The sequence below is a fragment of the Adiantum capillus-veneris genome, chromosome 2 (genome assembly GCF_014529385.1).
Source record: "Adiantum capillus-veneris isolate H3 chromosome 2, ASM1452938v2, whole genome shotgun sequence".
NCBI lineage: Eukaryota > Viridiplantae > Streptophyta > Polypodiopsida > Polypodiales > Pteridaceae > Adiantum > Adiantum capillus-veneris.
This window is the reverse complement of record NC_140932.1, coordinates 33,873,462-33,900,139: the sequence shown is the minus strand read 5'-3', so window position 1 is coordinate 33,900,139 and position 26,678 is coordinate 33,873,462. Positions and strand designations below refer to the sequence as shown.

The window sequence follows — 26,678 nt, the reverse complement described above, 5'->3', positions numbered from 1 at the left end:
TAAAATTACATACCCAGGCAATCTCATCCAATTAGGAATTTTCAGTATTTGGCACATCACAATGAAACACAAATGCTTACATATGCATGTTACAAGACATAGAAACATAAAGCTGCCGATGAACACTCCCCCTGCAAATAACCATCCAGGTCCGGGCCATGAGCTGTTCAACGACTCCCTCATCACTCCTCCTGCAAATAACCTAAAAAGGTCCGGGCCATGAGATATATAGGCCTTTTACAACCAAACGCCCCCCTGACCGCAGCCTGCGTCGTTTGGAGGTGCTGAGAGTAACCACTGCTAAGACTTCTTAATACTCCTCCCGCATAACCATCCAGGTCTGGGCCATGAGTAACAACAACAATACTCCCCCCCTAAATAACCACAAGGGTCTGGGCCATGAGTAAAAACAACACTTTTCAATCATTCAATACTCCCCCTGCAAATAACCACGAGGGTTCGGGCCATGAGTATGAACAAGCATTCTCAAACATCGTTTCTCACTTCTCCACCCGGGAGTAAAATCACCAATCATTGAAACCAGTATCAAACCAGAGTCAAACAATTCAAATCGGCACCAAAACAGGTTAAAACCAGATAACATCCATCTCAAAAAAATTCCAAACAGGATCACCAAACAAGATTAAATAGAACTCAAACTTAAAAAGCAATCTCGACATCAGTCGAGCTCGAAAAGTCAATTGACTTTCCATCCTGAAACCTGCACAAAAAATTAGGGTTAGGTTTCTTTCATAAGGTCGTAGCCGAGCACAACATGGTCCATCAGCTCTTGGACAAACAATGTTTCTTTGGCGGCGATGGTAGTCCCAAGATAGCAATCGCATTGGACCTCCAAGGTCATCTGATCGTGAAGAGACATCTACTGAGAGATGTCGTGAAATTTCAAGATATAATCTGCTAGGGTTTCCATGGCAAGCATTTCAGGATACCCCACTCTGCCAGAAGTTGCACTCCGAAGGAAGATGTCAGAAACCATATAACTTCGGGCATTTTTTTTTTCTTGAAAGCTTGCCAATATTTGGAGTATGCTGCTTGGTAGCTGTAGACATCAACATCTGCATGGCACTGCTTCTGAGAAAACAGTGACTTGAAACAAATCTGAATCCTTCTCTTGCAAGTGATCTTAATTGGCTTATGCCCTGTAAGACATGAGCGGTGAAGACGGGAGCGCGTCCGATGCGCGATGAAGTAAGGGTGGCTCGGGTTGGAGGGCGAAGATACCTCAAACAAATTCCAGAAGTCTCTGGTTTACTCTGTCTGCTCTTTTGTGGGACCGGTATGCTTTCAGAAAAGCACACGCTTGATGCTCTGATACCACAGTCACAAGACGGGCACCACATGCCAATAGAAAAGAACAGACTGAACAAACTTTTAGCACTTCAATAACAACTGAACTGAAATAGAGAGAGACGACACGCGACACGGAGTGGCGGAATTCCACCCCAGAGAGTATTGGCCCCAAACCTTGGCGCCCCTTTCGGTATTTCTTTATATTGCATCAACACACTACAAGCCGGTACTCCAGACTCTGCACCTTCTCTAGAAGGCATGCTAGAGAATGAGCCCTAACCTCATATTTAAAGGCCCTTTGTCACGAGGACGTGGCAGTTATTAACCATGTCACAGAGATGTGGCAACTGCTAACCTTGGTTGTTGGTTTCTTTCCAATGGGGTTTATTTTATTTGTTTTGAGACCCTCTTTTTGAAGTAGCAAACGGTCGGACATTGTATGGCCAATGTGAACGGTACATTCACCCGCAGATGGGAAGTGGTTGGCACTGGAATTCGTATGGTAAGAGGATGTCTAGGCTCATAGCAAGATCATATAGGTCCCCCCGTCGCACTTAGCAAGTTGGTGGATACTAGGAGGTGAACTCAATTAAGGCCTAAAGTCAAGGTGGGACTACCAACAAAAAGTATCCGACAGTTGGGTCACATTGCACTTTTGGATGCGGTCCCAATGAGGATAGGTGGTCAGAAGACCAGTGGGAGCCCAACGGAAGCATCTCCTAAAATTTAGGGAACTGCTATTTTGGGCCGTGAAATGTGTTCGCGTCATTACCTCCGATATGACTAGGGGAACATTTTATAACTTTGCCGTGAAGTCAACTGGGCAACCGGTCAAGATATTTTTAAGCGGCGAACCCGAAACGGGCAAATGCTTGTAAATGCGCCAAGTGTCGAATTTTCATGCACTTTCCTCTTGCAGAAGAAGTGGCGGTGAATTTTATGCTGGGAGAGGCCTCATTTCAGTTTTTGTCATAGGTTAAGAGCTATGGAGTGCTTCCTTTCCCTCTCATGTAAAGTGTGGTGCTAGGAGTGATGCCCTGCACACTACACACTGCTCTCTCTCTCCCCTACGTGCAGTTATGTGATGCCCCACAAGAGGGCTATTCATTTGACTGATGTACAGTTGTGTGGGTTCATGCTTTTGTGCTGAGGCAAGAGCCTCCTTGAGCAGGAACAGGGGTAGCTAGCTGCTGCTCCAAAGCAGGCACTGGTGAGGGTCATAACCTCACCATACAGGTGCAAAATCAGCGCTGTGTATGCGCTGTAATTTTACTGTTTTTCAGCCATACGGACGCTAGGACCATTGGGAATCGTGCCCCACTAGCAGAGGACAATTAGGGGACTGTTTGGGGCTGAAAACAGGGCAAAAACCAGTAAATACAGCGTGCTGAATTTACTGTTTTTGGACAGGAATCAGAGGGTATACGCCAATGCAAGTGAGTTCTAGCAGGGGAATTGGTTCCGTGCAAGTTTTGGGGCTGTTATGGTGCCGAAATTTGGCCAAATCAAATGGTATCTAGGTGGATACACGTGAAGGATTCCTAGGACCTTACCTTGTAATTTACCCTCCTAAAGAATAAAGAAATACCGAAAGGGGCGCCAATTTTGGGGCCTACAGGTTATCGGCGTCCGCTCGGAGCATTCTAGCTTTCGAGCCGTGTGTGTGATTAAGTGTTAATTCCCGTTACAGGTCTCCTGTGCAAGTGGTCTGTGTGTGTGTGTCTAAAGTAAAGAATTTCGGGTGAAAGCCAACGCCTACCGCCCTACGGGCCGGTTTCACCCTTGGCCTAAAAAGCAGTTTACAGTAAAAAGCCTTCAAACTTAAAAGCATCTGGTCCAAAAGCAAAGCCAAAAAAGCTGTCAGCGTAAATCACGGAAATCCGTACAGTTTGCTACGTCATTAGCCAACAAACGCGGAAATCCGTACAACCTGCCACTTCATCATGCTAGTGCAATTTTCGATAATCTGCCATGTCATTAGTTTTTGCGTGTGTGTGTATAGGTCCTGCTTTATTTTATCATCGTCACTTGGGGTCCCATCGGACAGGGTCCCCATAAGTTGGTAGGACTTCTTCTGTTACTTGTTCTTCTTAGGGTTTAGGCCCCTCGGCCACATCTGTAAGTTGGCTCCATTCTTTAGGCTTTGACACGTCAGCAGTTTGTTGCACCATCGGTTCTAGGGCATCGTCCGAGAGGGTGGGGGTCCGCCACTATGGGTAGTGTGTGGAAAGTAGCCGAGGGCTGAGGTGTGTAAGACTACGGAGAGCTAGCTTGTGAGTGTAGAGAGTGGTTTGTCTGGATCGAGGGTGTAGATCCCCTCATATACATGTGATGAGTAAACTTTGGCTAGCTCATGTGTGAAGTGTATAGTGGTGTGTGGTGTGGATGTAGGTGGTGTATGTGAGATGGGTGAGCTAGTGAGAGATAGGGCGAGATATGCGTGGTCAGCCCCAATAGGTAGTGGTGGGATAGTGAGGGATGTGAGCAAATGGGCTCTCTCTCTGAAGCTGATGATGTAATCCACTGTGCTACCTGCGCTGGCTACTGATGGCGGTATACAAGTCAAGCCGCGGATGATGGCCATTGCGCCATTCCGTTATAAATAACGAGACGGTGCTGTGATCCCAAGCGAAGTAGGTGTCTCCCATATGGTGTGGGTGTGGTGGTATCTCTAGAGATCCTCTTTGCCCCTGTGTCCTCCATGGTGGAGAGTAGCTCTGGATCGTCGAAGTCGTAAATATCACACTGTCTACTTTGTGTCCTGGCGTTGAAATCCCCTGTGAGGAAAACTTCACCCAGTCTAGAGTACTCCATATCTCCTCCCTGAGACATGCATATGGTGAGTGTGAATCATCATCCTCCTCTCCTCCGTGTGTGTGGACCTCCTATGTGTCTCCTCCATTTGTCTGTGCAAACCTAGAGCCGCTAGGTGCAAAGTAGCATATGGCGATGTAGAGGATGTGCTCCTTAGATAGCTCAATCCGTATCCACATGTAGCGTGCCTCTGGATCGCGTGCCACTATCTGTATCCTGCTATGAACTGAGTGGCGGTAGAGGACTGCTACTCTGCCATATCCGCTGGAGGTGGTGTCGTGTACACTTCTTGTGTGTAGACTCCCACTGGTAGTCCTGTACTCGGGGTAGACCTCTCTCTGAGCTCTCGTGTATCTCTTCGAGTAGAATGATGTCTCTACCATGCATCACCTCTTCCAGTCTCCTTGGGTGTGTCCATAGAGAGCCGTTGCAGTTCCAAACTGCCATATGTATCTCCTCGTAGAGTGTCCCATAGGCCGCGAGTCCCTATGCTACCCCCTTGCCATCAATGATGACTTGGCCATCTCTGTATGAAGCCCTCTTCCCCTCCTTGCGAGCTTGGTGTACTCTAGGCATGCGCATGCGCGTCGGTGTGCCACTTGCATTGGTGTGAGATCGTCGTCTAGGTAGATAGGTGGTCCACCGTCCATTAAGCCCTCTCAAGATCACTCTCTTGCGAAGGAAAGTAGACCGTGCTTCTTCAGAGGAGAAGTGTAGGATGAGGGCCCTCTTCCTTGTCAGATCTTTACCTGCTCTCCAAGCTTTGAGGAAAGGGGGTGATTCCTCTTCCTTGTATCCGAGTTTCTTGCATAAAGCCTTTCCATCAAGCTCGGGGGTGAGGCCTTCTTTTTCTAAAATGCCCGTGACGCGAATGTTAGGCGTCGGGCTTGTCTCATCTTCTCTTCCTCAAGGGTAGTGTGCACAATGAGGACTTCCTCCTTTTGTGCCTCCTCTCTGCCTCCTCCTTGATGTTCTTCTTGACTACTTCGACCCACCCATTTTCAGTAGCTTCCAATTTGTCCTCGATGCTAGCGGTCAAAGCTTTGGTGAGTTCTTCTTTGAGGGCTTCCTTCGTGCCCGTGTGCATCTCGCCTTCTTCGGGGGTGAGGGATGCAATCGAGGCTTTGAGGAGCTCGATTTGCTCCTTCATGTCTTCTCTTTTTTTGGCCCATTCCTCTTGTTTCTTCCGCCATTCTTCCTTCTCTTGCTCCTTCTCCATCTCTCATCTCTTCTTCTCTTTCTTCCATGCTTCCCTTTCTTTGATATAGGTCTCCCCTTCCTTCTCGAGTTTGGAGATCCGGTGGATAATGGTGTTTAGAGTGGTATCCGATGACTTCTTGTATTCCTTGATCTTGTCGTGTTTGCTCATCTCCTTCCCCATTTCTTCCTTGCTCACTCCCTTCGTCATTGTTGAAATCTTCTCGCTTTGTTCACTTCATTGTGTATGTGTGCGTGAGTGTGTAGGTGCATGTGGGAGAGTGTGTTTATGTGTACGTGAGTGGGTGGGCTAAATGTGTATGTGGATTGTGGTGTATATGCATGTGTGAGTGAATGTGGCTAGATGTGGATGTGAAAATGAGAATAAACGTGGCTGTGATTGTGTGGATATGTATGTGGCTAAATGTGAGTGTGAATGTGTGTGTGTGTGTGTGTGTGTGAGATTGGGGGCAGCAGGCCCGGTGCAATTGGCAATGCTGCAACAGTGAATGGCAGCGGCAGCGGGTGCTACAGCATTGGTAATGTGCAGTGGCAACAGGTCAGCCACAGCGGGTGCAACAACAGTGGCAGTGGCGCGCACAGGGGGTGAAACAACAGTAGCGGGTGAAACTGCAGCAGCGCAGGCCTCCACAGGGTGGCGCGTGGGCAGCTACAGCGGTGCAGGGCTGGCGAGGACGGTGGCGGGCTGGCATGGCGAAGCGTTTCACAACACACACACACACACACACACACACACACACACACACACACACACACACAGAGAGAGAGAGAGAGAGAGAGAGAGAGAGAGAGAGAGAGAGAGAGAGAGAGAGAGAGAGAGAGAGACCAAACGAGACATAGGAAGGCAGAATTCCTTCCCTAGAAGCGTTGGCCCTCGAGACGAGCGCCCCGAAGGGTATTTTTGCAAAAGATGGCCAATATAAGTTGTTGTTACAAGTGTCAAAGCCTTCTTGATCTTCACAAGACTCAAGCCTTTGTCGTCTTCAAGAAATGCTCAAAGAGAGAGATTGCCCAAAAATTGATGATCCCCACAAATGCCCTCAAGAGGTTTTTATATCATAGTTATCCGGAACGCGGAACAGGAACGGCGACGGGCCTCCCTACGGAACGGGGGAACGGGAATGGGTCCGGAACGGGAACGGGAGGCTTAAAAATCACCCAAATATTGTTTTTTTAGCGTTATGTTTTTGAATAGAAGTAGTACTAGAGTCCTTTGACTCTTAATACCCACAAAAAACACGATTCGAAGACCATTCAACCTTATTATGACTTGATTGGGATGTGCAACGCCCAGAGTACATAGCACATACACAACATTGAACAAACACAATGCCCATACACAATTGTCAATAACATATGTAATTACAGATTAGAGCTCTCAAATAATTGCAAGAGTAGCAGTCAGAGATAACACTTTTCGTTTAATTATGGCTAACAAGGCCCGCCAAGGTGCTACAAAAAAACCAAAGGTGACATACCATAATGAGAGTCGAGACTACAAGGGGGCCAAACCAGTGACCACAATACCAAAAGACTGAAGGTGACAAATACCATAAAGATGCTAGTAGCTACAAATGTCAAAGAGGGCAAGGCTCAAGCAGCTATACAAAAAGGTAAGGATAATGGAAGTCCTAAAGTCGCAACTCTCGAGCCTCAAGACTCAAGACTCAAGAGCCACTAGCCTGAGAGGCCTCCCAATTCGTAGTAGCTGGCTGTAAATCATGCACATCCTCCCATTCCTCATCATCGAGCTCTAGGCCCGGCTCGATCTCAGCCACGAATGAAGTACCTGGTGTTGGTGGATGTACATCTCCACCTGCTTGAGGAGCCTCTTGCTCCATCTCCCACTGTGTAAAAGAATCTGTCTGTTTGTCTGTACTCTTGCAAAGCATTTTTAAATTTGCGTTTACAAAGACAAGATCATTAGCCTTCTCCACTCCAAGCCGATTCCTCTTCTTGGAAGCAATGTGGCTAAAGGTACTCCACAATTGCTCCAAGCATGAGGTACTAACTGACTGGCTGAGAATACGGATCGCCAATCTTTGAAGCTCAGGGCCATCATAGCCATAGTCCTCCCACCATAGCACTGAATCTATCATCTTGCGATCAATCTGAGCATCTGGATTGCCAAATGACCCCCGCATCTCTTTGTACTGTCTCAATTGATCTTTGACAATGCGTCGCCCATCTATGTCTAGAACCATCTTATTTAAGATCTCTGTAAATTGGTTCATGACTTCTCTATCTGTCTCTTGCTCTGCACCTTGGAACTCTGGATCCACCATGTACGTTGCCCCATGTAGAGGAGAGGCATATGAATTCCACCTCGAGCTGCAAAGCGCATGGATCTCCTCATATCGCTCTACTTTCGGCTCAAGCTGTGCAAGCTGCTCGATCATGCGGTCCATTGCCTCATAAATCTTGCCAATGCAAGGATCTATGCCATCCAGAACTCAAAGCAAATGAACCACCGGTTTTACTTGTGCGTCTAGACACTTGAGCTCCTTCCAGAACTCAAGATCCTCTGCCTTATCCTTGCACAAAATCCCTGCAACTGTCTTTGCATAGGGGGAGGTGGTGAACTCATCACTGATGAAGACCTGTTGGACCGCATTTTGACATTCAGACAGCCTGCGCATAAGAAGAAAGTTGAATGCGAAGCGTGTGTCTGAATACTTTAGAAGCACTTTGCCGCCCGACCTCTTGAGGTATTCACTCCGAACCAAGTTGTGATTGTTGATGAAAGTAACAATCTTCACTGCATCAGCAATGACTGGAGCGATCCAGTCTAGCTTGCCGATGTCTTTTAGAAGGTTGTTCAAGCAGTGTGCCATGCAAAAGCACATTGTCACATGCGGATAGTGGCCCTCTATGATAGCCGAAACCGCGTTCCTTGGTAACTCTGCTTATATAGGTAAAAGCCTAGCCTTTTGGGTGCCCTTGACCCTTGGCTTTTCAATTGTCTGACCTTTGGCTTTTCATTTGTCCAATCCCTTGGCTTATAAAAGGAAGGGCACCCCACTTTCCAGGGTCGATTTTGTCAGTGTGTGCAATGGAAGGTGAGAGAGAGACTGAGACAATGGAACGACAGAGAGAGAAGAAGGAGAGGATGGTGGAAAGGCTCGCAGCCCAATAACTCCAGCTACATGGGTAAAACACAGGCCAAAAACGTTGGCAGTGCATAGGTGGAGGAGGAGGTGCTAGAGAGGAGAGCAGCAGAATATCCCAAATCGACAAAAACTCTGGCCTGCAGTACAAACGCTGGCAGCCAGAAAACGTTGGTGAAAGGGGAGAGTATTCTTCGCGATGAAACTCTCCGAAAGGTCCTCCAGAGGAAGGGCAATGAAGGGAAACGCGGGAGTAGAAGCAACACCACAAGAAGCGCAGATCTGAATGCTGAAAATGCAGCCCAGATAAGGAAAAAAGCTAGAGATTCAAAAAACGTAGGTGGCTGACTGCAAACTCTTTGCGATGGAAACCTTCAGATGGTCCTCCTCGTTGATGGCAATGGCAGATCTAGCACCCTTGTGCTCTGATACCATGTGAGTGTGCAACGGAAGGTGAGAGAGAGAGAGAGACAATGGCACGAGAGAGAGGAGACAAATGGTGGAAAGGCTGGCAGCCCAATAACTCCAGAGGGCAAACTCTAGACGATGATGAGACAATGAGAAAGAGGGTGCCCCTCCTCCTATATATAGGAGAATAGGGGCTGGTCGGGCAATAATCCTCAATATAGCCCAATGACCTAAAAATATGACCCTCCAATATAAATGGGGGAATATGTGACCAAAACAGGTCTAAAGTGGGAAATGTGTTGAACAACCCTAAGTGTGCCTGAGATCCCTGCCCAGTAGGTGTACGGGTGGCCAACCCACAACCAAGGGCCAGTGCACGTAAGTGGTGAGGAGCCTGTACAGTGTGCGAAGCATCTAGAGATGAAGAATCTAACACCCCCCCTAAACAGCAGATGCGGAGAAGCTGTCGAAGAGAATGCAACACGCCTGGTAAATATGGAGATGATGTAAATCTCCGGAGAAAAGGATGAGGAGCGCGAGCCAAGCAACACGACAATCCGTACAACACCAATGTGATGATGACCAAGGGTGAGGAAACTCCGATCAAGTCGCATAAGGAAGCTGATGGAGTGGCAAGCTACGGAATTAAGTCGCTGAAGAGGATATATATAGGGAAATGACCTAAGGTGAGCGTCCAATAGCCCATCGGTGATGATCACCAATGAGATAGAGAAACCCAGTGTAGCAGCATGAAACAAGATATCCTGAAGAGGAACACTCTGACCACGAGGAGAGAAAATTGCCGAGGTGGAAAACCTGTAGCATATCCAAGTCAAAGAAGTTCGAGCAGAAGAGGGAGGAAGAGCAGGACAAAGAGGCTCAATAGGGAAGGCATCGTCCACCATAGTAGACAAGATGATAGGATAAGCAATCCATCCATGTAGAGAGTGTAGTATCTGCAATCTTTCGGGAGAGGAGTCGTCTCAAGGGTATATATAAGCTGCAATATGATCTGTCGTTCCATGGCAGACACACAATATCGGACAAAAGAGTCGGAGGAGATCCTGGGGAAAGTCAACCTGTGGGAGCACATCCACCATCGGGGTTTGGACAAAAAATCCAAGAGAGTCTGCAAGTGCAAGTCGTGAAGACACGCGACATGGGAGAACTCCCCCTCGGGGAAAGTAATGGAGTGAGGTGAGGTTAAGAACGGCTGAGAGGATGCAGCGGGATGAATGGCCGGTGACGTAGAAGTCATAGCCTTGCAGTAGACTAGCAAAGCAAGGATCATCCAGGAGGTCTTCACCGTGTAAGTAGTGCATAGGTACATCCAAACTGCAAGTGAAGGAGCCACAGAACCAAGCAGAAGCAAGGAAGAATCTCTATTAAGTAGAGGCAAGGCAAAAGAGGCACCATTAGGCAGTGTGTCGGAAGAGACCATGCAGGAATCCAGATGCCAAAGGATTCTCACATCTAGGAGTACATGTCCAAAAGAAGTGTCTCACGTGCCAAGAGGCACGGGTCTATCGTACAGAGAACCAATGAAGGAGTTGGATAGGGCAATCCCAAATAGAGAGAGAACAGTTGAGGGAGAGGGAGGGAGGGTTACTGAGGGAGAAGAAGCAATGGAAAATACAAGCCACGTCCACATAAGTACCTGTACCAATCCAATCCCCTGCATCTTCCCTAGGGCAAGAGAGCCGTGAGGAGGGAAGATCTATAATGTCGAGGGAGATCCTATAATGTCGAGGGAGATCCTTCTGTTGTGCCAGAACCTATATTTGAGTCCACGTCTTAGTGTCGAAGAAGGAGCAAAGTTGAAATGCGATCTGAAAACACGCCGTGTAAGTGCCACAACGGTGCGGGTCAAGGTTGTTTCCGTACGTACGTACGGTACGGTTCCGTACCGTACGGTATCCGCACGGTACGTCCGTACGGTATCCGTACGATTCCGTACGTACCCCCCCCCCCCCCCCCCCGCCCCAAAAAAAAAAAAAAAAAACCTCTGGAAAAAAAAAAATCGCCAACGGTGGCTATTCCCTGTGGTCGGATTAGGTGGGCGAGGCCTTTAATAAGTCCACCTATCCTATACTGGTTATTATCACAACAGAGAATCAGAGAGTAGAACAAAGTCTCCACAGTGTCTGCACAGAGACCAAGGAAGGATTTGCCGCCACCGATAAGGTTCTTTCTCCCTCCCTCCCTCCCTCTCTTTGTGTTTGGAGTCTGCAAGGAGGCACTCTAGAGTCCTGACCTCGCGAAAGATTGTAAGTTTTGTATTCAACTTGGAAGTGTGCGTTAATTGTGTTGCAGAGTTATCTAGCGGTTAGTTAACTTGTGGGGTGATTTTAAGTGTTTTCTGAAAGTTGTGGCTATGTTTAAGTATTGTGCAGTGTTTTTAAACTAGATAGGTTGTATATAAATTTGAAATTCTTTGTATTTTTAGCTTTTAAAAAATATACTACGAATTTTACGTACCTTATGGCCCAATCCATACGGTACAACGTACAGTACGTACCGAACACGTACTGAATACTACGTACCTTACAACCTTGGTGCGGGTAGGGGGTAAAGACCTGTGAATCAGGAAGGGAATCCGAGAAGTCACTGACGAGGCCAAGGTAAGGTGCTGGCCATGCCAAAAAAACGCAGCAAAGGGGGCAGGAAATGCTGTTGTAAACAGAGCATTCAACCATCCACATAGTGTTGGGGGACACCAGATGCCGAAGGTTTGGGCCAGAGGACTGCAGGCGCACCAACTGGCTGCTGAAAATTAGAGAAAAAACAGTCCCAAATCTGAAAATAGAAGGCCTAGATGCGGTACCGGCAGCAAGGAACACCTTCAGCAGACCAAGGAGATAGAGCTCCCGCTGGGAAGAAGAAGGCGAAAAAGCTGCATGTACCAAATCCGTAAACGCAAGGTGTGTAGGGTCTCCACGTACAAAAATGCAAGCTACATGGGTAAAACACAAGCCAAAAACGTTGGCAGTGCATAGGTGGAGGAGGAGGCGCTAGAGAGGAGAGCAGCAGAATATCCCAAATCGACAAAAACTCTGGCATGCAATAAAAACGCTGGCAGCCAGAAAACGTTGGTGAAAGGGGAGAGTATTCTTCGCGATGAAACTCTCCGAAAGGTCCTCCAGAGGAAGGGCAATGAAGGGAAACGCGGGAGTAGAAGCAACACCACAAGAAGCGCAGATCTGAATGCTGAAAACTCAGCCCAGATAAGGAAAAATGATAGAGATTCAAAAAACGCAAGTGGCTGAATGCAAACTCTTTGCGATGGAAACCTTCAGGTGGTCCTCCTCGTTGATGGCGATGGCAGATCTAGCACCCTTGTGCTCTGATACCATGTCAGTGTGCAACGGAAGGTGAGAGAGAGAGAGAGACAATGGCACGAGAGAGAGGAGACATGAGAGGAGACAAATGGTGGAAAGGTTGGCAGCCCAATAACTCCAGAGGGCAAACTCTAGACGATGATGAGACAATGAGAAAGAGGCCCTCCTCCTATATATAGGAGAATAGGGGCTGGTTGGGCAATAATCCTCAATATAGCCCAATCACCTAAAAATATGACCCTCCAATATAAATGGGGGAATATGTGACCAAATCAGGTCTAAAGTGGGAAATGTGCTGAACAACCCTAAGTGTGCCTGAGATCCCTGCCTAGTAGGTGTACGGGTGGCCAACCCACAACCAAGGGCCAGTGCACGTAAGTGGTGAGGAGCCTGTACAGTGTGCGAAGCATCTGGAGATGAAGAATCTAACACCCCCCCTAAACAACAGATGCGGAGAAGCTGTCGAAGAGAATGCAACATGCCTGGTAAATATGGAGAAGATGTAAATCTCGGGAGAAAAGGATGAGGAGTGCCAGCCAAACAACACGACAATCCGTACAACACCAATGTGATGATGACCAAGGGTGAGGAAACTCCGATCAAGTCGCATAAGGAAGCTGATGGAGTGGCAAGCTACGGAATAAGTCGTTGAAGAGGATATATATAGGGAAATGACCTAAGATGAGCGTCCAATAGCCCATCGGTGATGATCACCACTGAGATAGAGGAACCCAGTGTAGCAGTATGAAACAAGACTGTAGCAGTATGAAACAAGACATCCTGAGGAGGAACACTCTGACCACGAGGAAAGAAAATTGCCGAGGTGGAAAACTTGTAGCATATCCAAGTCAAAGAAGCTCGAGCAGAACAGGGAGGAAGAGCAGGACAAAGAGGCTCAGTAGGGAAGGCATCGTCCACCATAGTAGACAAGATGATAGGATAAGCAATCCATCCATGTAGAGAGTGTAGTATCTGCAATCTTTCGGGAGAGGAGTCGTCTCAAGGGTATATATAAGCTGCAATATGATCTGTCGTTCCATGGCAGACACACAATATCGGACAAAAGAGTCGGAGGAGATCCTGGGAAAGTCAACCTGTGGGAGCACATCCACCACCGGGGTTTGGACAAAAAATCCAAGAGAGTCTGCAAGTGCAAGTCGTGAAGACACGCGACATGGGAGAACTCCCCCCCGGGGAAAGTAATGGAGTGAGGTGAGGTTAAGAACGGCTGAGAGGATGCAACGGGAGGAATGGCCGGTGACGTAGAAGTCATAGCCTCACAGTAGACTAGCAAAGCAAGGGTCGTCCAGGAGGTCTTCACCGTGTAAGTAGTGCATAGGTACATCCAAACTGCAAGTGAAGGAGCCACAGAACCAAGCACAAGCAAGGAAGAATCTCTATTAAGTAGAGGCAAGGCAAAAGAGGCACCATTAGGCAGTGTGTGGGAAGAGACCATGCAGGAATCCAGATGCCAAAGGATTCTCACATCTAGGAGTACATGTCCAAAAGAAGTGTCTGATGTGCCAAGAGGCACGGGTCTATCGTACAGAGAACCAATGAAGGAGGTGGATAGGGCAATCCCAAATAGAGAGAGAACAGTCGAGGGAGAGGGAGGGAGGGTTAGTGAGGGAGAAGTAGCAATGGAAAATACAAGCCACGTCCACATAAGTACCTGTACCAATCCAATCCCCTGCATCTTCCCAAGGGCAAGAGAGCCGTGAGGAGAGAAGATCTATAATGTCGAGGGAGATGCTTCCTAAATGGGGGAATATGTGACCAAAACAGGTCTAAAGTGGGAAATGTGTTGAACAACCCTAAGTGTGCCTGAGATCCCTGCCCAGCAGGTGTACGGGTGGCCAACCGACAACCAAGTGCCAATGCACGTAAGTGGTGAGGAGCCTGTACAGTGTGCGAAGCATCTGGCGATGAAGAATCTAATAGATTTGTGTTATGTGCCTAGTCTCTTATGCCACAATTCCGTGTGTGAAGCAACTTCAGCAACAACAAGAGACTTGCCAGGCAAAGCTTTGCATCGAAGATAGTACAATGTACTTCTTTTAGACTCTTCCGCAACAAGCATAGAGCCCTTAAGCAACTTCCATGAACCCCCAACAAAGATGGTAGTATTATAGTATAACCATTTGCATCTATTTGGCCAACAGATAACAGAATTTTCTTAATGCCTAGTACAAACCTAACATCATTCAACACAAGCTCTTGACCATTGTTAAGAGCTAAATGCATAGTACCCATTCCCTCAATATTGCAAGCAAAATTATCACCAAGGTACACCTTGCCATAATTGCCTACAACATATGTAGCAAAACACTCCAAAGATGGAGTCACATGGAATGAAGCACCAGAATCCACTATCCAAGACTGGGATAGGCCATCATTAGGACTAAGCAATGCATCAATGAGATCTTCCTTCTGTCTTCTGCATTAGCTATCACCAAATCTGAGGGGCATGAAGCCGCAACCAAAATTTCCTCAACATCTGACAACTCCTCAATGACCACACTAAAGGATACATTTGCATTCTCATCATCCTTGGAGGAATCATCTGCTAATTTTCCCCCTTTCTTCTCATCTTTCTTCTTCTTATCTTGCGTTTCCTTCTTCCTTTCTTGCTCTTTCTTGAAATACCTACAATCGGGTTTCTTGTGACCCTTTCTGCCACATTGATAACAAGTGACATCCTTATCCTTTGTCTTGCTCTTACTTCTATTTTGAGTCTTGTTGCCCGCATTACGCTTTTGATTTCTACCTCTTGTAGTGTAGCAGAACTGCCACCTTTCCCACTAGACTTGCGTCTAATCTCTTCATTGAGAATAGACCCTCTCACATCGTCATACGTGAGGATGGGACTGTTGCTCAAGGAGAAAACCAATGTTTCCCAAGTATCTGGCAATGTCATAAGCAAGAAAATAGCTTTCAGCTTCGAATTGCTGAAGCCCACTGTCCTGCAACTGACTCAACACACGTGTAAAAGTACTCAAATGCTCAGAAGCTGACTTCGAGTCATCAAGCTGCATATTCAACAACTTTTGCATCAAATGCATCTGGTTCACGGGGTGGTGTTTTCATAATTGGACTTTAGCTTTTTCCATATTGCATAAGCGGAGTCCAAACGCTTGATGTCCGTCAAAATGTGATCATTGATAGCCATTTTGATGTTGGCCATAGCCTTCTTATTTAACTTGGCCCACTCTTCGTCAGACAAACCTGGCGGCTTATTCTGTTCCAATGCATCTTCACAATCTTTTAAGAAAAGGATACCTTGCATACGTTCTTGCCAAAGATCGAAGCCTTGACCATCGAACCGTTTGATTTCCATCAAGCTTTTAGTGTCAGATGCGGAAGAGGAAGAAGCCATCTTAATTCAACCACAAGTGTGTAGAGAGATGCAATAGGCTGAAAATTTCAGCAAATAGGAGCAACCACAAGACCTTGCATACGATAGACCACAATTTCTTTACATGAAACTGTCCAAATCTGAAATTTCAGCTGAAATGTGTAATTTCAAGCACCTGTACTCAGCTTTTCACTCAATGTGTCGCGACAAACATCAATACATGTGATCCCACAACTTTGGTACACCTGTGTATTGTTGTTTTGACCTGTAATACGCTCTAAATCACATGTTTTGACCTAAAAACAACTTGTTTTGGGCTGTTTTGACAGTTTTGGTGACCTTTTCGACCCCAGAAGCAAGGGGCTTCGTGATGGAAGCGAAAATTGTCGCGGGATTTGATACCAATTAAAAGCGCGAAGCAGAAGGTGCCGATAGGTGCGGGTCGCGATGTAGTGCAGGATTGGGGCAAGAAGCAAGAGGCGGAGTGCAGTAGAGAAGAAGCGCTAGCAATCGAAAACAGAGAGAGAGAGCTTGCACGTTTTTGGGGAAAACTCAATAAGTGAGTTTTGGGTTTTTCCACTTTTATTATAAGTGACTTAAAAAAAATGTGTCGAGGTTCAATATGAACTTGGACAAAGTATAAAAATGTACAAAAAGGGGTTATTTAGGCCTTTAACCCAACACTTCTAGCATAAACTCTAGACGATGTACAAAAGCTTATGAGAAGTTTTGCTTGCATAGTAGGCTGATTGTGAATGAATATAAAACAAAGGTTATGCTTGTGAAAACCTATCACCGGGAAAAGCCATGCATTGTGTAGAACAATGAGACACTTGAACTTGTTGAGAGCTTTAAGTACTTTGTCTTGAGGTTCCGACCAATCAGAAGTCACATGAATATGCTATGTGTGTGTGTGTGTGTGTGTGTATGTGGTGTGTGTTGTGTTTGGGAGCATATGTTAGTATCTAGTTCTACACCCACTATTGGGCACTGACGATGTTAGTGGGGATGTCGTGGTATTTACTCAATACTATGCATGATAGAGCTACCATGGGTCTATACCTTGCACTCTCCTTTAAGGGTGAATCTGGGCTTATCCTGGATTCATCTAGATATACTTTTTAGTCATATGGCAGACATGCAAACTTCACATTGTGAAGTTTTTATCCGAGTTACGACCAATTGCTATTGTGCTAATTCTTTCTATCTTTGTGGTGCGTATGCCCTATCAACTACCTCATTTTTGTGCTAATTTTTCTGATTTAATGCTTCTATTAGTGTTAGGCTTCATTATGGCTGAGTTTGCCCTTGATTTCCGGAGTCACGACAAAACTCAGTACGCTGAACTTTGTGTTCATGTATGCTCATGTGTGTTGTGTTTGTGAGCAATGTTAGTACCTAGTTCTACACCCACTATTGGGCACTAGCGATGTTAGTGGGGATGTCGTGGTATTTAGTCAATACTATACATGGAGTTGATGGTTATATTGTCTTGTGGTTGACTACCATGAGTTTGTACCTTGCACTTTTCTTTAAGGGTAATCTGGGCTCTTGGATTCATCTACGTATATATGCCATGCGTCGTTTGGTAGCCGGAAAGAGAGTGTATTATGCATTTGAGAACATGTGTAATACGGGAAACATCAAGTGTTGGGTTCGTAAGAAATACTTTTTTGGCACATTGGTGACACTGGTTCTTCTTTATGGAGTTGAAGTGTAGGGTGGGAGCATCTCAAAGTCTACTTGGAAATAGTTTGAGAATGTCCAAAAGCGTTTTTTTACAAACTTTCTCCAAATTAAGACACAAATACCATATACGATCCTACTTCTTGAGTCGAGATCTCTTCTAATTGAGGTTATGGACATAGAAAGGGTCGGGAAGTACATGATAAAGATGCATTAAAACCCCACATCGACTTTCTACAATTGCATGAGAAGCAAGCAAAAAAGTTTAAAAGACACATAAAAGCAAGATTATGAGCACGGGATGGATGTAAGACATAAAGGAGTGGTTTGGGAGATGGGATGCATTACACTTGCTACATGATGCCTCAATAGACTCTCAAGTGAATGAATATATATACTCAGCAGAGGTTCATGCGGGCCTTTGTTGGCTTGACCCATCTTCATCATTTTCCGCACTCACCCCCGAGATCTCATCCGTCTTACACCAGGACTATACTACATAACCGTCAATATGATGATGAGTGCAAAGGGCTTTACCGCCCTACGAGCACAGAGCTCTTGGGAAGACTAGAGAGGAGGAGGCTAGAAGACAGATGAAGCCTCTCACAAGCTGCAAGTGGGAGTTTTCGAGGAGGCAAAGGAGCTTCATGAGCATTGATAGGGCCACAACATGGTGGAGTCTTAAGAGAGCCCACCTGACCACACCCATTGAGGACCCATAGGCATGGCATGATTATGCAGAGAGGTTGTATGAGGTCCCTAGGCAGCCTCTGATCTCAGAGCCACTTGAGCCACGACCTACAATCTCCACTTTCTTTACCACAAATGAGTCATACGTTGACTACAACATCACAGATTCGCTGCCACACAAGATCTAGAGTGAGCACCTCATTTACACAACCGACACTATAGCCTTGCTGATTGTACACATCTTCAACAAGGCTATGGTAGAGGGCCTCCCAAAGGAGTGGACTAGATACACTATTGTGCCTATCCGTAAGTCTGACAATGGACCCAAGGAATTACAGGTTCATCATGTTTGGCCACACCATGGCCAAACTCTGCGGAGTAGTACTTGAGGCAGAGCCAGTGCGACATAAAAACGCGTTTCATGCGGATGAAACCCCGAAACCCCGAAACCTATGAAACGTTTTGCCGAAACGCATGAAACGGACAGGCATTTTTTATGAAACCTTTAAAATTGGGGCTTTTTTTCAAGAAACTTTGTTCAATAGAAGTACTTTTCTAAATGAATCAATGATGCATCAGTTATGATTCATGAAACTAGTGGCTGTGTTTTAACTTTCATCAATACTGAACATCTCTTTGATCGTGCTCGCTTGAAGTCGCTTCTAAGCAGTGAGCACTGAGCAGTGAGCACGTCTCTCTCTCTCTCTCTCTCTCTCTCTCTCTCTCTCTCTCTCTCTTGTGGACATTAAAGTCTAGAGTCATGTGTGCTACATTATATACATATTTATCATATTTTATTAATATATAATTTAATGTCGTTTATGAAACGTGTTTCATGTTTTTGACGCTATGAAACGAAACGTTTCAAAACCTCGAAACCCCGAAATGACCGAAACCACGAAACGTTTCATGTCACACTGGGCAGAGCTCAGCTCATATGGAGAGGAGGGACTAAAAGCCCCCGGCCAGGCTGGTTTCAAACGAGCTCTCTATTATTGATCACGTCTTTGTTTTGCGTTGCCTCCTGGATGGGGCAGAAGCGTGGAAGAAGAGACTACATTGCTACTTCGTGGACTTCCGCAAAGCATTTGATAAAGTTTTGCGTGAGAGGCTCTTTTAGCGACTCCAGAGCTTGAGTGTACCTTCACAAATCACCCCGGCTATATCCATACTAATATATTATGGCGGAAGTGGGAGCCCTTTATACAAGTCGACATCTGCGAGTTGAAGACTAAAGTCCAAAAATAAGACAAGCTCTTGTGCACGCGATAAAGAGGCCGTACTATATGCTTTATATGTGCAGGTGATGGGGAGAGTATGATGCCACGGTGGCTTATCAGATCCTATTACTGACACCATTGGTGTGAAGTATTGTCTACTCTCCTTGACCCTCTTTGTGGCGAGGGTGCAGACCTTGGAGTAACCCTAATACATATCATGCTTTATGCTGACAACATTGTTTTGATCTTTGAATCACAAGAGGGCTTGGAGCGACACCTTGAGGCTCTTGACGACTTTTGTACATAGAGAGGGTTGACAATGAACCTCGGGAAAACCAAGGTGATGACAGTTAGGAGTGGGAGCCTTTATGGCTGCAGGTGGAGAGGTAGAGGTGGTGGAGTCTTATGTATACTTGGGACTCACCTTTGCCAGCCCACCCGCTTCACCATGGCGAAGGTGGCTACGGACAGTCTCTGTAACGGGACGGCACCACGTGCCAACGGAAAAGAATAGACTGAGCAGACTTTTAAGCACTTCAAACAATTGATATGAAAGAGAGAGACTTCATACGAGATACAAAGTGTAGTTCCACCCCGTGAGTGCACTGGCCCAAACTGTGGTGCCCCTTTGGTAATTCTTTATATTGCTTCAACCAAGTACAACGCCCGTGTGGCACTGCTTTGCATCTCTTGCGAGTAGAATGCTAGAGAGTGAGCCCTTGGACATATTTAAAGACCCTTGGCCATCCAAAAGCAGTTTACATGAAAAGCATCAAGTCTAAAAGCCTCTGGTCCCAAAAGCTACCGCCCTACGGGCCGGTTTCAACTAGACATGGATCGAATGCCACCCTTCTAGTATGGCCCAGACTCGACCTTCATCCAGCTTTCAAAATTCATACAATTGAGAGGAACTCAGTACTCAGACAGGACTATGGCAGCTCTACGTCAGAGAGACATGGATCACATGTAGACAACCCCTTGGAAGGTGCTGTATTATTAATGAGCACTTCTTGACCATGCCAGACGAGGGGTTCATCCAGAGACCATGCCACATGGACACATACATGCCACAAAGTTCATGAGTGGCAATTGCTCAGCTCCAAGTATCTTAACACTTGCTAGACATAGAGGCAAGAAGAGCTGTTTATAACAGCAGAGCTGAGAGGTTCTATCAGGTTTGCATAGAAAGGGTGATGGAAGACGAGGGGCACTTGTCTGTGGATGTAGAGCATATGCATGTTTCAGAGATAGATATGAGGCTCTTTTCAGAGGACAATCCACCCTATGATAGATGGAAGACGAGGGGCACTTTGTCTGCGGATGTTTCAGAGACAGATATGAGGCATGTTTCAGAGACAGATATGGGGCTCTTTTCATAGGACAATCCACCCTATGACAGATAAGGAAGTCTAGAGAACAATGCCAGTTTGGCTGTTTTCTAGTGGAGATACATAGACATAGACACTACTTGCACCTGTAGCGGCATTAGAGTGTGGCAGACAGTCACACTGCTTACAGACGTCTTCCAGAGGACCGCAACCCTATTGCCACTTGTCACACAAACACAGAGAGGGGTCACCCTACAATAGGTTGAGGCAATCAGAGCTAGGAGACGCCCTCAAGCTCCAGGATACATTGCTCCAAGTCTCCATCGCAAGTAGACCTAGGAGATCCAGACTCGCCACCACAAGGCAACTCAGGGGAGATCTGCTTTGATGCTATAGACCCTGCCGCGATCATACACACAACCCTTACACCACACCCACCCACTTACCAGATCTAACACCCCCAGTTTGACACACAACCTTGTAGGAATTGGTACCCCTGAAATATGACAATCATAGGAAAAACCACGAGTAATACAAAGTTACCAAAGATGGGTGTACATCAAAGGCTAGGGACAAAGGAAGGAAGGACGACTGTGGCAGAGAGCTGAAGCAGAAAGAGGCCACATGGACTTGTGAGGAAGAATCCAAAAAGCCCACCAAAGAATCTCCAATATCAAACTCTTGATCTCCAAGGCCAAAAAGTGTACACTTAGCAGAATCCGCATCACCAACCACACATCCACTCTTCATCAAATTCCGAGGCGGAGAGAGCCTGAAGCCATCCATGGCAGCAATCAACAGGACTATGACGGTCTTCAACCAAGGTGGATAGATACGTTAAGTACAACATTGTGTAGAATGGGTAACCACTACCAATACGAAAAATTTGCTAGGTATTGAATACAAATAGACAAACATATGACTTATGCACACTTGCATACAAACAAATGCATCTATATACGATACACACGTATGTACATGCATTATATACACAATCCTAGATACATGCATGCGTACACACATGTATTTGTATTTGTGTGAGTGTATAAAGAACAACTAGTATGTAAAGTACTGAATACCGGTACGGTATGAGGAGACTGATAAATATGCGTTGGGAATGCAACCTTGTCTTTAACCTACAAAAACAGAAGCATGGTGCCCACCAAAGAATCTCCAATATCAAAATCTTGATCTCCAAGGCCAAAAAGTGCACACTTCGCAGAATCTGCATCACCAACCACACATCCACTCTTTATCAAATTCCGAGGCGGAGAGAGCCTGAAGCCATCCATGGTAGCAATCAACAGGACTATGACGGTCTTCAACCAAGGTGGATAGATATGCTAAGTACGGTACGAAAAAAACATTGTGCAGAATGGGTAACCACTACCAATATGAAAAATTTGCTAGGTATTGAATACAAATAGACAAACATATGGACTTATGCACGCTTGCATACAAACAAATGCATGTATATACTATACACACGTATGTACATGCATATATACATCCTATATACACAATCCTAGATACAGGCATGCGTACACACATGTTTTTGTATTTGTGTGAGTGTATAAAGAACAACTACTGAATACTGGTACGGTATTTATCGTACGGTATGAGGAGACTGATAAATATGCGTTGGGAATGCAACCTTGTCTTTAACCTACAAAAACAGAAGCATGGTGTAGGACAAAGCTGAAGAAGTGGCTGTAGACCCCATCCACCCAATACCACCACCTTAGCCCTCCCCAGAATCTTAACCCTGACTATGCAAAAATAAAGAACGAAACAGGAAAAACAGGGAAGTAACAAGTAGCATGGAGCCATACACTCAACACACCTCTCCCACATGCAACCGAGCAGCCTCATGCATAAACATACAAGGAAGCAGCAAGAAAGCGTACAACACATGCAAACAAAACAGACAATCGATAAAAGGAAAGCAAAATCCTGCGCAGAAAGACTGAGGAAACAAGGAAAAATGCCGCAGGCCAGAGAATAGCATGGGGAAAATTAGGGGGGAGGGGGCACTATGGCTGCAGGACCATGTGTCAGAGGAAACATGCCTTCGCGCGGGAGGTGGACTGCAGCCGGGAGCTGCGCAAGCAGCGCATGAAGATCACGCGCACGCAGGGGAGAGAGGTTACCGCCATCGTAAGAGATCCACATCCAGGTCAAATTCTTCATGACGTGCCCCCCCCCCCCCCCTCGTACTCTCGACAATGTTGACTACCTTACAGTTCGCCAGTGTTAAAAAGGGTGTTTGTTAATTTCCATTATCCTTTTGATGTATGACAGAAAAAAGTAACTTGTTGCTATTACGTATATTATTCTATCAAATGTAACTTGCTGCTATGCCGTCAATGCTCATTGTGAGTTCCTATTGTCGATGATACTGAATCTGTACACTTTTCTATGCTGTTTTTGGTTTTCTTTTTCTCTTTTTTGAGGGGAACAGGTAAGCCGCTCGCCAGTCTTCAAAGCCATGCTAGAGAGTGAAATGGAAGAAAGCAGGAGTGGCATCATAAAGATCACTGACTTCTCTTACGAAATTTTGAGACTATTTGTTCACTATCTATATACAGCTGAAATTTATCCTGAGTCGCTGGAAGAATGTGCTTTTGATCTTCTGGCATTAGCAGAGAAATACAATGTAAAACATCTGAAGGCAGTCTGTGAGCGATTTATGACCTCCAAAGTGAACTGCGATAACGCCTTGTTCAGCTTTGAGTATGCGTGCCAACATGGGGCCAAGACTCTGAAGGAGGCTGCTCTAAGCGCCATTCTGGACAATATTGAAGAGCTTCCTCACAAGATTGAGTATCACGAACTGGTGGACCGAGATGCCAAGCTTGTCGTAGAAATATTTGAAGCTTATCTTGCCAAGAAATGTAGTGTCAAACAATCGAGAGCCTGACTCCTATACTTGCCTCAATGGACTGCCATCTTTCTGCGACCGAGCTGGTCAGCAGTGTGTTTCTCAGAAGAAACCTTCCAACTCTCTAAACGTTGTGGATGGGCATTTAATAATGTACCAAAAGGGTTGTAAAGACTTCTTAGCTGTAAACATATAGAACCAGTTTAGTCACAATGGTAATGCTAATTACGTCTGCCGATTACTGTAATATTTTAGATCATGTGAAGGACTCTGTACTTCGTGATTTGTATGATAAAAGTATTGGCACGGCTTTGATTTAAAACAAAAAGATCACGAGATCCTGTAGTCAATGTGCCAAGGTGAGGGTGGTGCTTTGTGAAGTCTTCATCCAATTTGTGACTTTTAAGTAGTGTTAATTCTTTCCAGATGCGCTCTTATCACAAGTACCCTTCTTTTTTTCTAGTTCTCTTTATTTGATGCTTTAATTTTCTCTAGGCGTTCATTAAAGCCGACTTTGCCTTGTATTTCGAGAGTTGGTATAAAACCAATTTTGTAGACCTTTGTATTAGTATGTGCATGTGTATGTGTGATGTTTGGGGAGGGAGCATGCATATCGATACATAGTTCTACACCCATTATTGGGATTTGCCATTGTGGATGATGGTGTTGATGCTTACATTTGTTGTGGATGAGTAACATGAGTCTGTACCTTGCAACGTGCATTGAAGTTACACATGGGCTCTTCTTGTGTTAATCCTATATAATACATAGAAGAGTTTTCATTGTCGAGCTCAAAGATTGCGCTGTGAAAGGGTGGAACAGTACCCCAAACCTAAGGTTAAAACATGATTTAGAACTATTTTTTTTTGCAATGGGGCGCCTGGCTGTCTTGTCCCTCTTTGGTGGTGAGTGGGGCTCAGCACGGCAAATTTCTGCACTCGGGCTTGGCGGCTGCCTACCTCTCCTGCGGAGGGAACTCGTGTGCCTGGTTCTTTTTCGATTTGGTTTTGTGCGGTCCGGATTCGTCTTGGGGCGACATATGTTGAAGGTGGCAGGGCTGGCAGCTGGTGTGTCCCGGCTCGGAAGCTACTGGTTATGTGGATCTGATGCACGCGAATCATGGAGGCTTCATGCATGTGGGCTTGGAGTTCTTCATGATGACAGAACCCTTTGATGGAGCTTGGCCCTCCATAATGGCCTGTGGTGATGCAGTTCTGGCGGTGTTGGTTCTCGTTGTGGGGGAGTTCCTGAGGAGGATGGGGTTTGGTGGCAGCTTCCTCCATACTTCGTGTCACTCAAGGCCTCGCTCCACTGCTTGCTGGTGTTCGGATTGGGTCTTCTTTTGGCGGTCCGTTTGAGGTCTTTGGTATGCTGGTCTCCTCCATTTTGTTACTGGTGGTACCTCTGGAGTCCAAGATGGGTGATGGGGTCTATGGGCCCCTGCCCCTCTTCGGCATGTAAGTTTTGTTTTTCTATATCGAGGGTGGCACCCTGTTCAGCCATGGTCATTGATGTCGGATCGGTCATTCGGGGTGGCTCCCCTTCTATAGCCGATGTACTTGGGGCTCATGTTTTTGTGTCTGTTGCTATGGTATGGTTGTCTGCCAAGTTGATCTAGGCACCCTGGCTCGGTTGTGAGCAGGGTTGTTGTCTGTAAATATTTTGTTTTCCGTTAATACAATATCACTCACATATTGTGAGCTCTGCAAAATAAAATAAAATGATTAGAACTATTTTTTTTTGCAATGCTGAAGTGCAGCATGTGCGTACGTTTCCAGGTTCACTTATTTTATTATTTCCATTTTTGGAGCTATCTTATGGAGAGCGAAAAGATCTGTAGATTATCTAGTATGGGATGGTGGCAAGGGCAAGATGTGATGCTGGAGACAATCATAGTCATCGGATGAGAAGCACATCTTTGAGGGAATGAATTAAAGGTGCAAAAAGATACATGATCGTCTAATAGCATTCTATGTATATACCTCTAATGTATTTTCAATTATGCATTTACCCTCAAGTTTGATGCTATCCCTTGGAGCAGTCATTAACACTACTTTTGTAGATGATGAGCGAGGAGTCATTTCAAAAATTCAAACACACATTGGTATCAACCCTGATACTAAAGTCACCCTCATTTGCATGTCGATGCATCACACTTTTCTTTTGGTTGTGTGTTGACTCAGCTAGGTGAAGGTAGAGGGGTAGACAATGAAACCAATTCAATTGTAGTCTGATCATTCTTTGAAGCCCGTGGGTGGCAATCATAGTCAAACTAAGAATTTGCATAGGTGTTACATGTTTGTAGACTATTCCCAATAGTCATATCGTCAAAATCTGATTTGAACAATTTTGAGGTGCTCCTTGGGGAGAGAAGCCTTTACTCTATATTCGATTGTTATCTTGGTGTGTGTTTCATGATATTGATATATGTGTGGGTACATATAGATGTGTGCTTCGTCTACCTACACCATTTTGTTGAATGTGTTACGTGCTTGTGAGTGTGTATCTTCTCATGCACAACCAAATAAAAAGGTATTTTCTCACACCAAGCACGTGGAGTTTCTTGTAGCCCCATAAAAATGTTCTTTTTAGCATGCACACCTTGTTCTCTTTCCCTTTTTGGTATAAACCATGAGGATGTGCTATATACACTTAAGCAAATCATTCATTTTTTCAAGCAAATCATTAGGCTTCATGCTAGCCACCACAAGCCACCAATGCACAATTGCTATGAGTTGTAGTCATAAAGTGGAAGCAAGAGTCTCATCAAAATTAGTTTCCTTGTTTTGAGCATAGCCTTTTGCCAATAGTTTGCCACATAATGATCAAGACTACCATCAAGCTTACACTTCTATTTGAAATTCATATCCAATGTGCATTTTAGTCAATTCATTTTTGGAATTTCGTGCTTCCTTAAACAACAAAGGTTCTTTCTCATCATATATACAAGGCACAATCAAAACATAACAATTTGATGCATTAGAAGCATGTTAACAACTTGTACAAGTACGTACAACCTGACAATTTACCATCATGTAAAGTGCAGGTGCACGAGCAATTTTGGAAAACCTTTAGTGTGTACATTTTTACCCCTATCCTCATCAAATACATCGTGTACATGTATGTGTGCAAGTAATTGGCTGATCTATCATGCATCCTTGTCAAATACATCTTTGATGACGTGTGTGGACACATACATACTTAGGCCCACCAAGACACTTTTTTCTAAGGAGCAACAAGAAGGATTATACTAGTCTCCATGTATCTCACTATCTCCTAATGCTCCTTGCATTGCCATGTGCCACAAGCTAATGCAAGGAGC

General features: G+C 45.5%; 1 protein-coding gene across 1 annotated transcript in view; it reads left to right on the top strand.

Moving 5' to 3' along the window:
- Nucleotides 1-23,692, top strand: part of LOC147462609 (BTB/POZ domain-containing protein) — a 36,180-nt gene extending 12,488 nt beyond the window's left edge. The window contains exon 2 of the mRNA XM_086484504.1: nt 22,937-23,692. Within this exon, the coding sequence (XP_086340630.1) occupies nt 22,937-23,395 (459 nt within the window). The 3' untranslated portion in view covers nt 23,396-23,692. The remainder of the gene's footprint in view (nt 1-22,936) is intronic.
- Nucleotides 23,693-26,678: the final 2,986 nt, after the last annotated feature.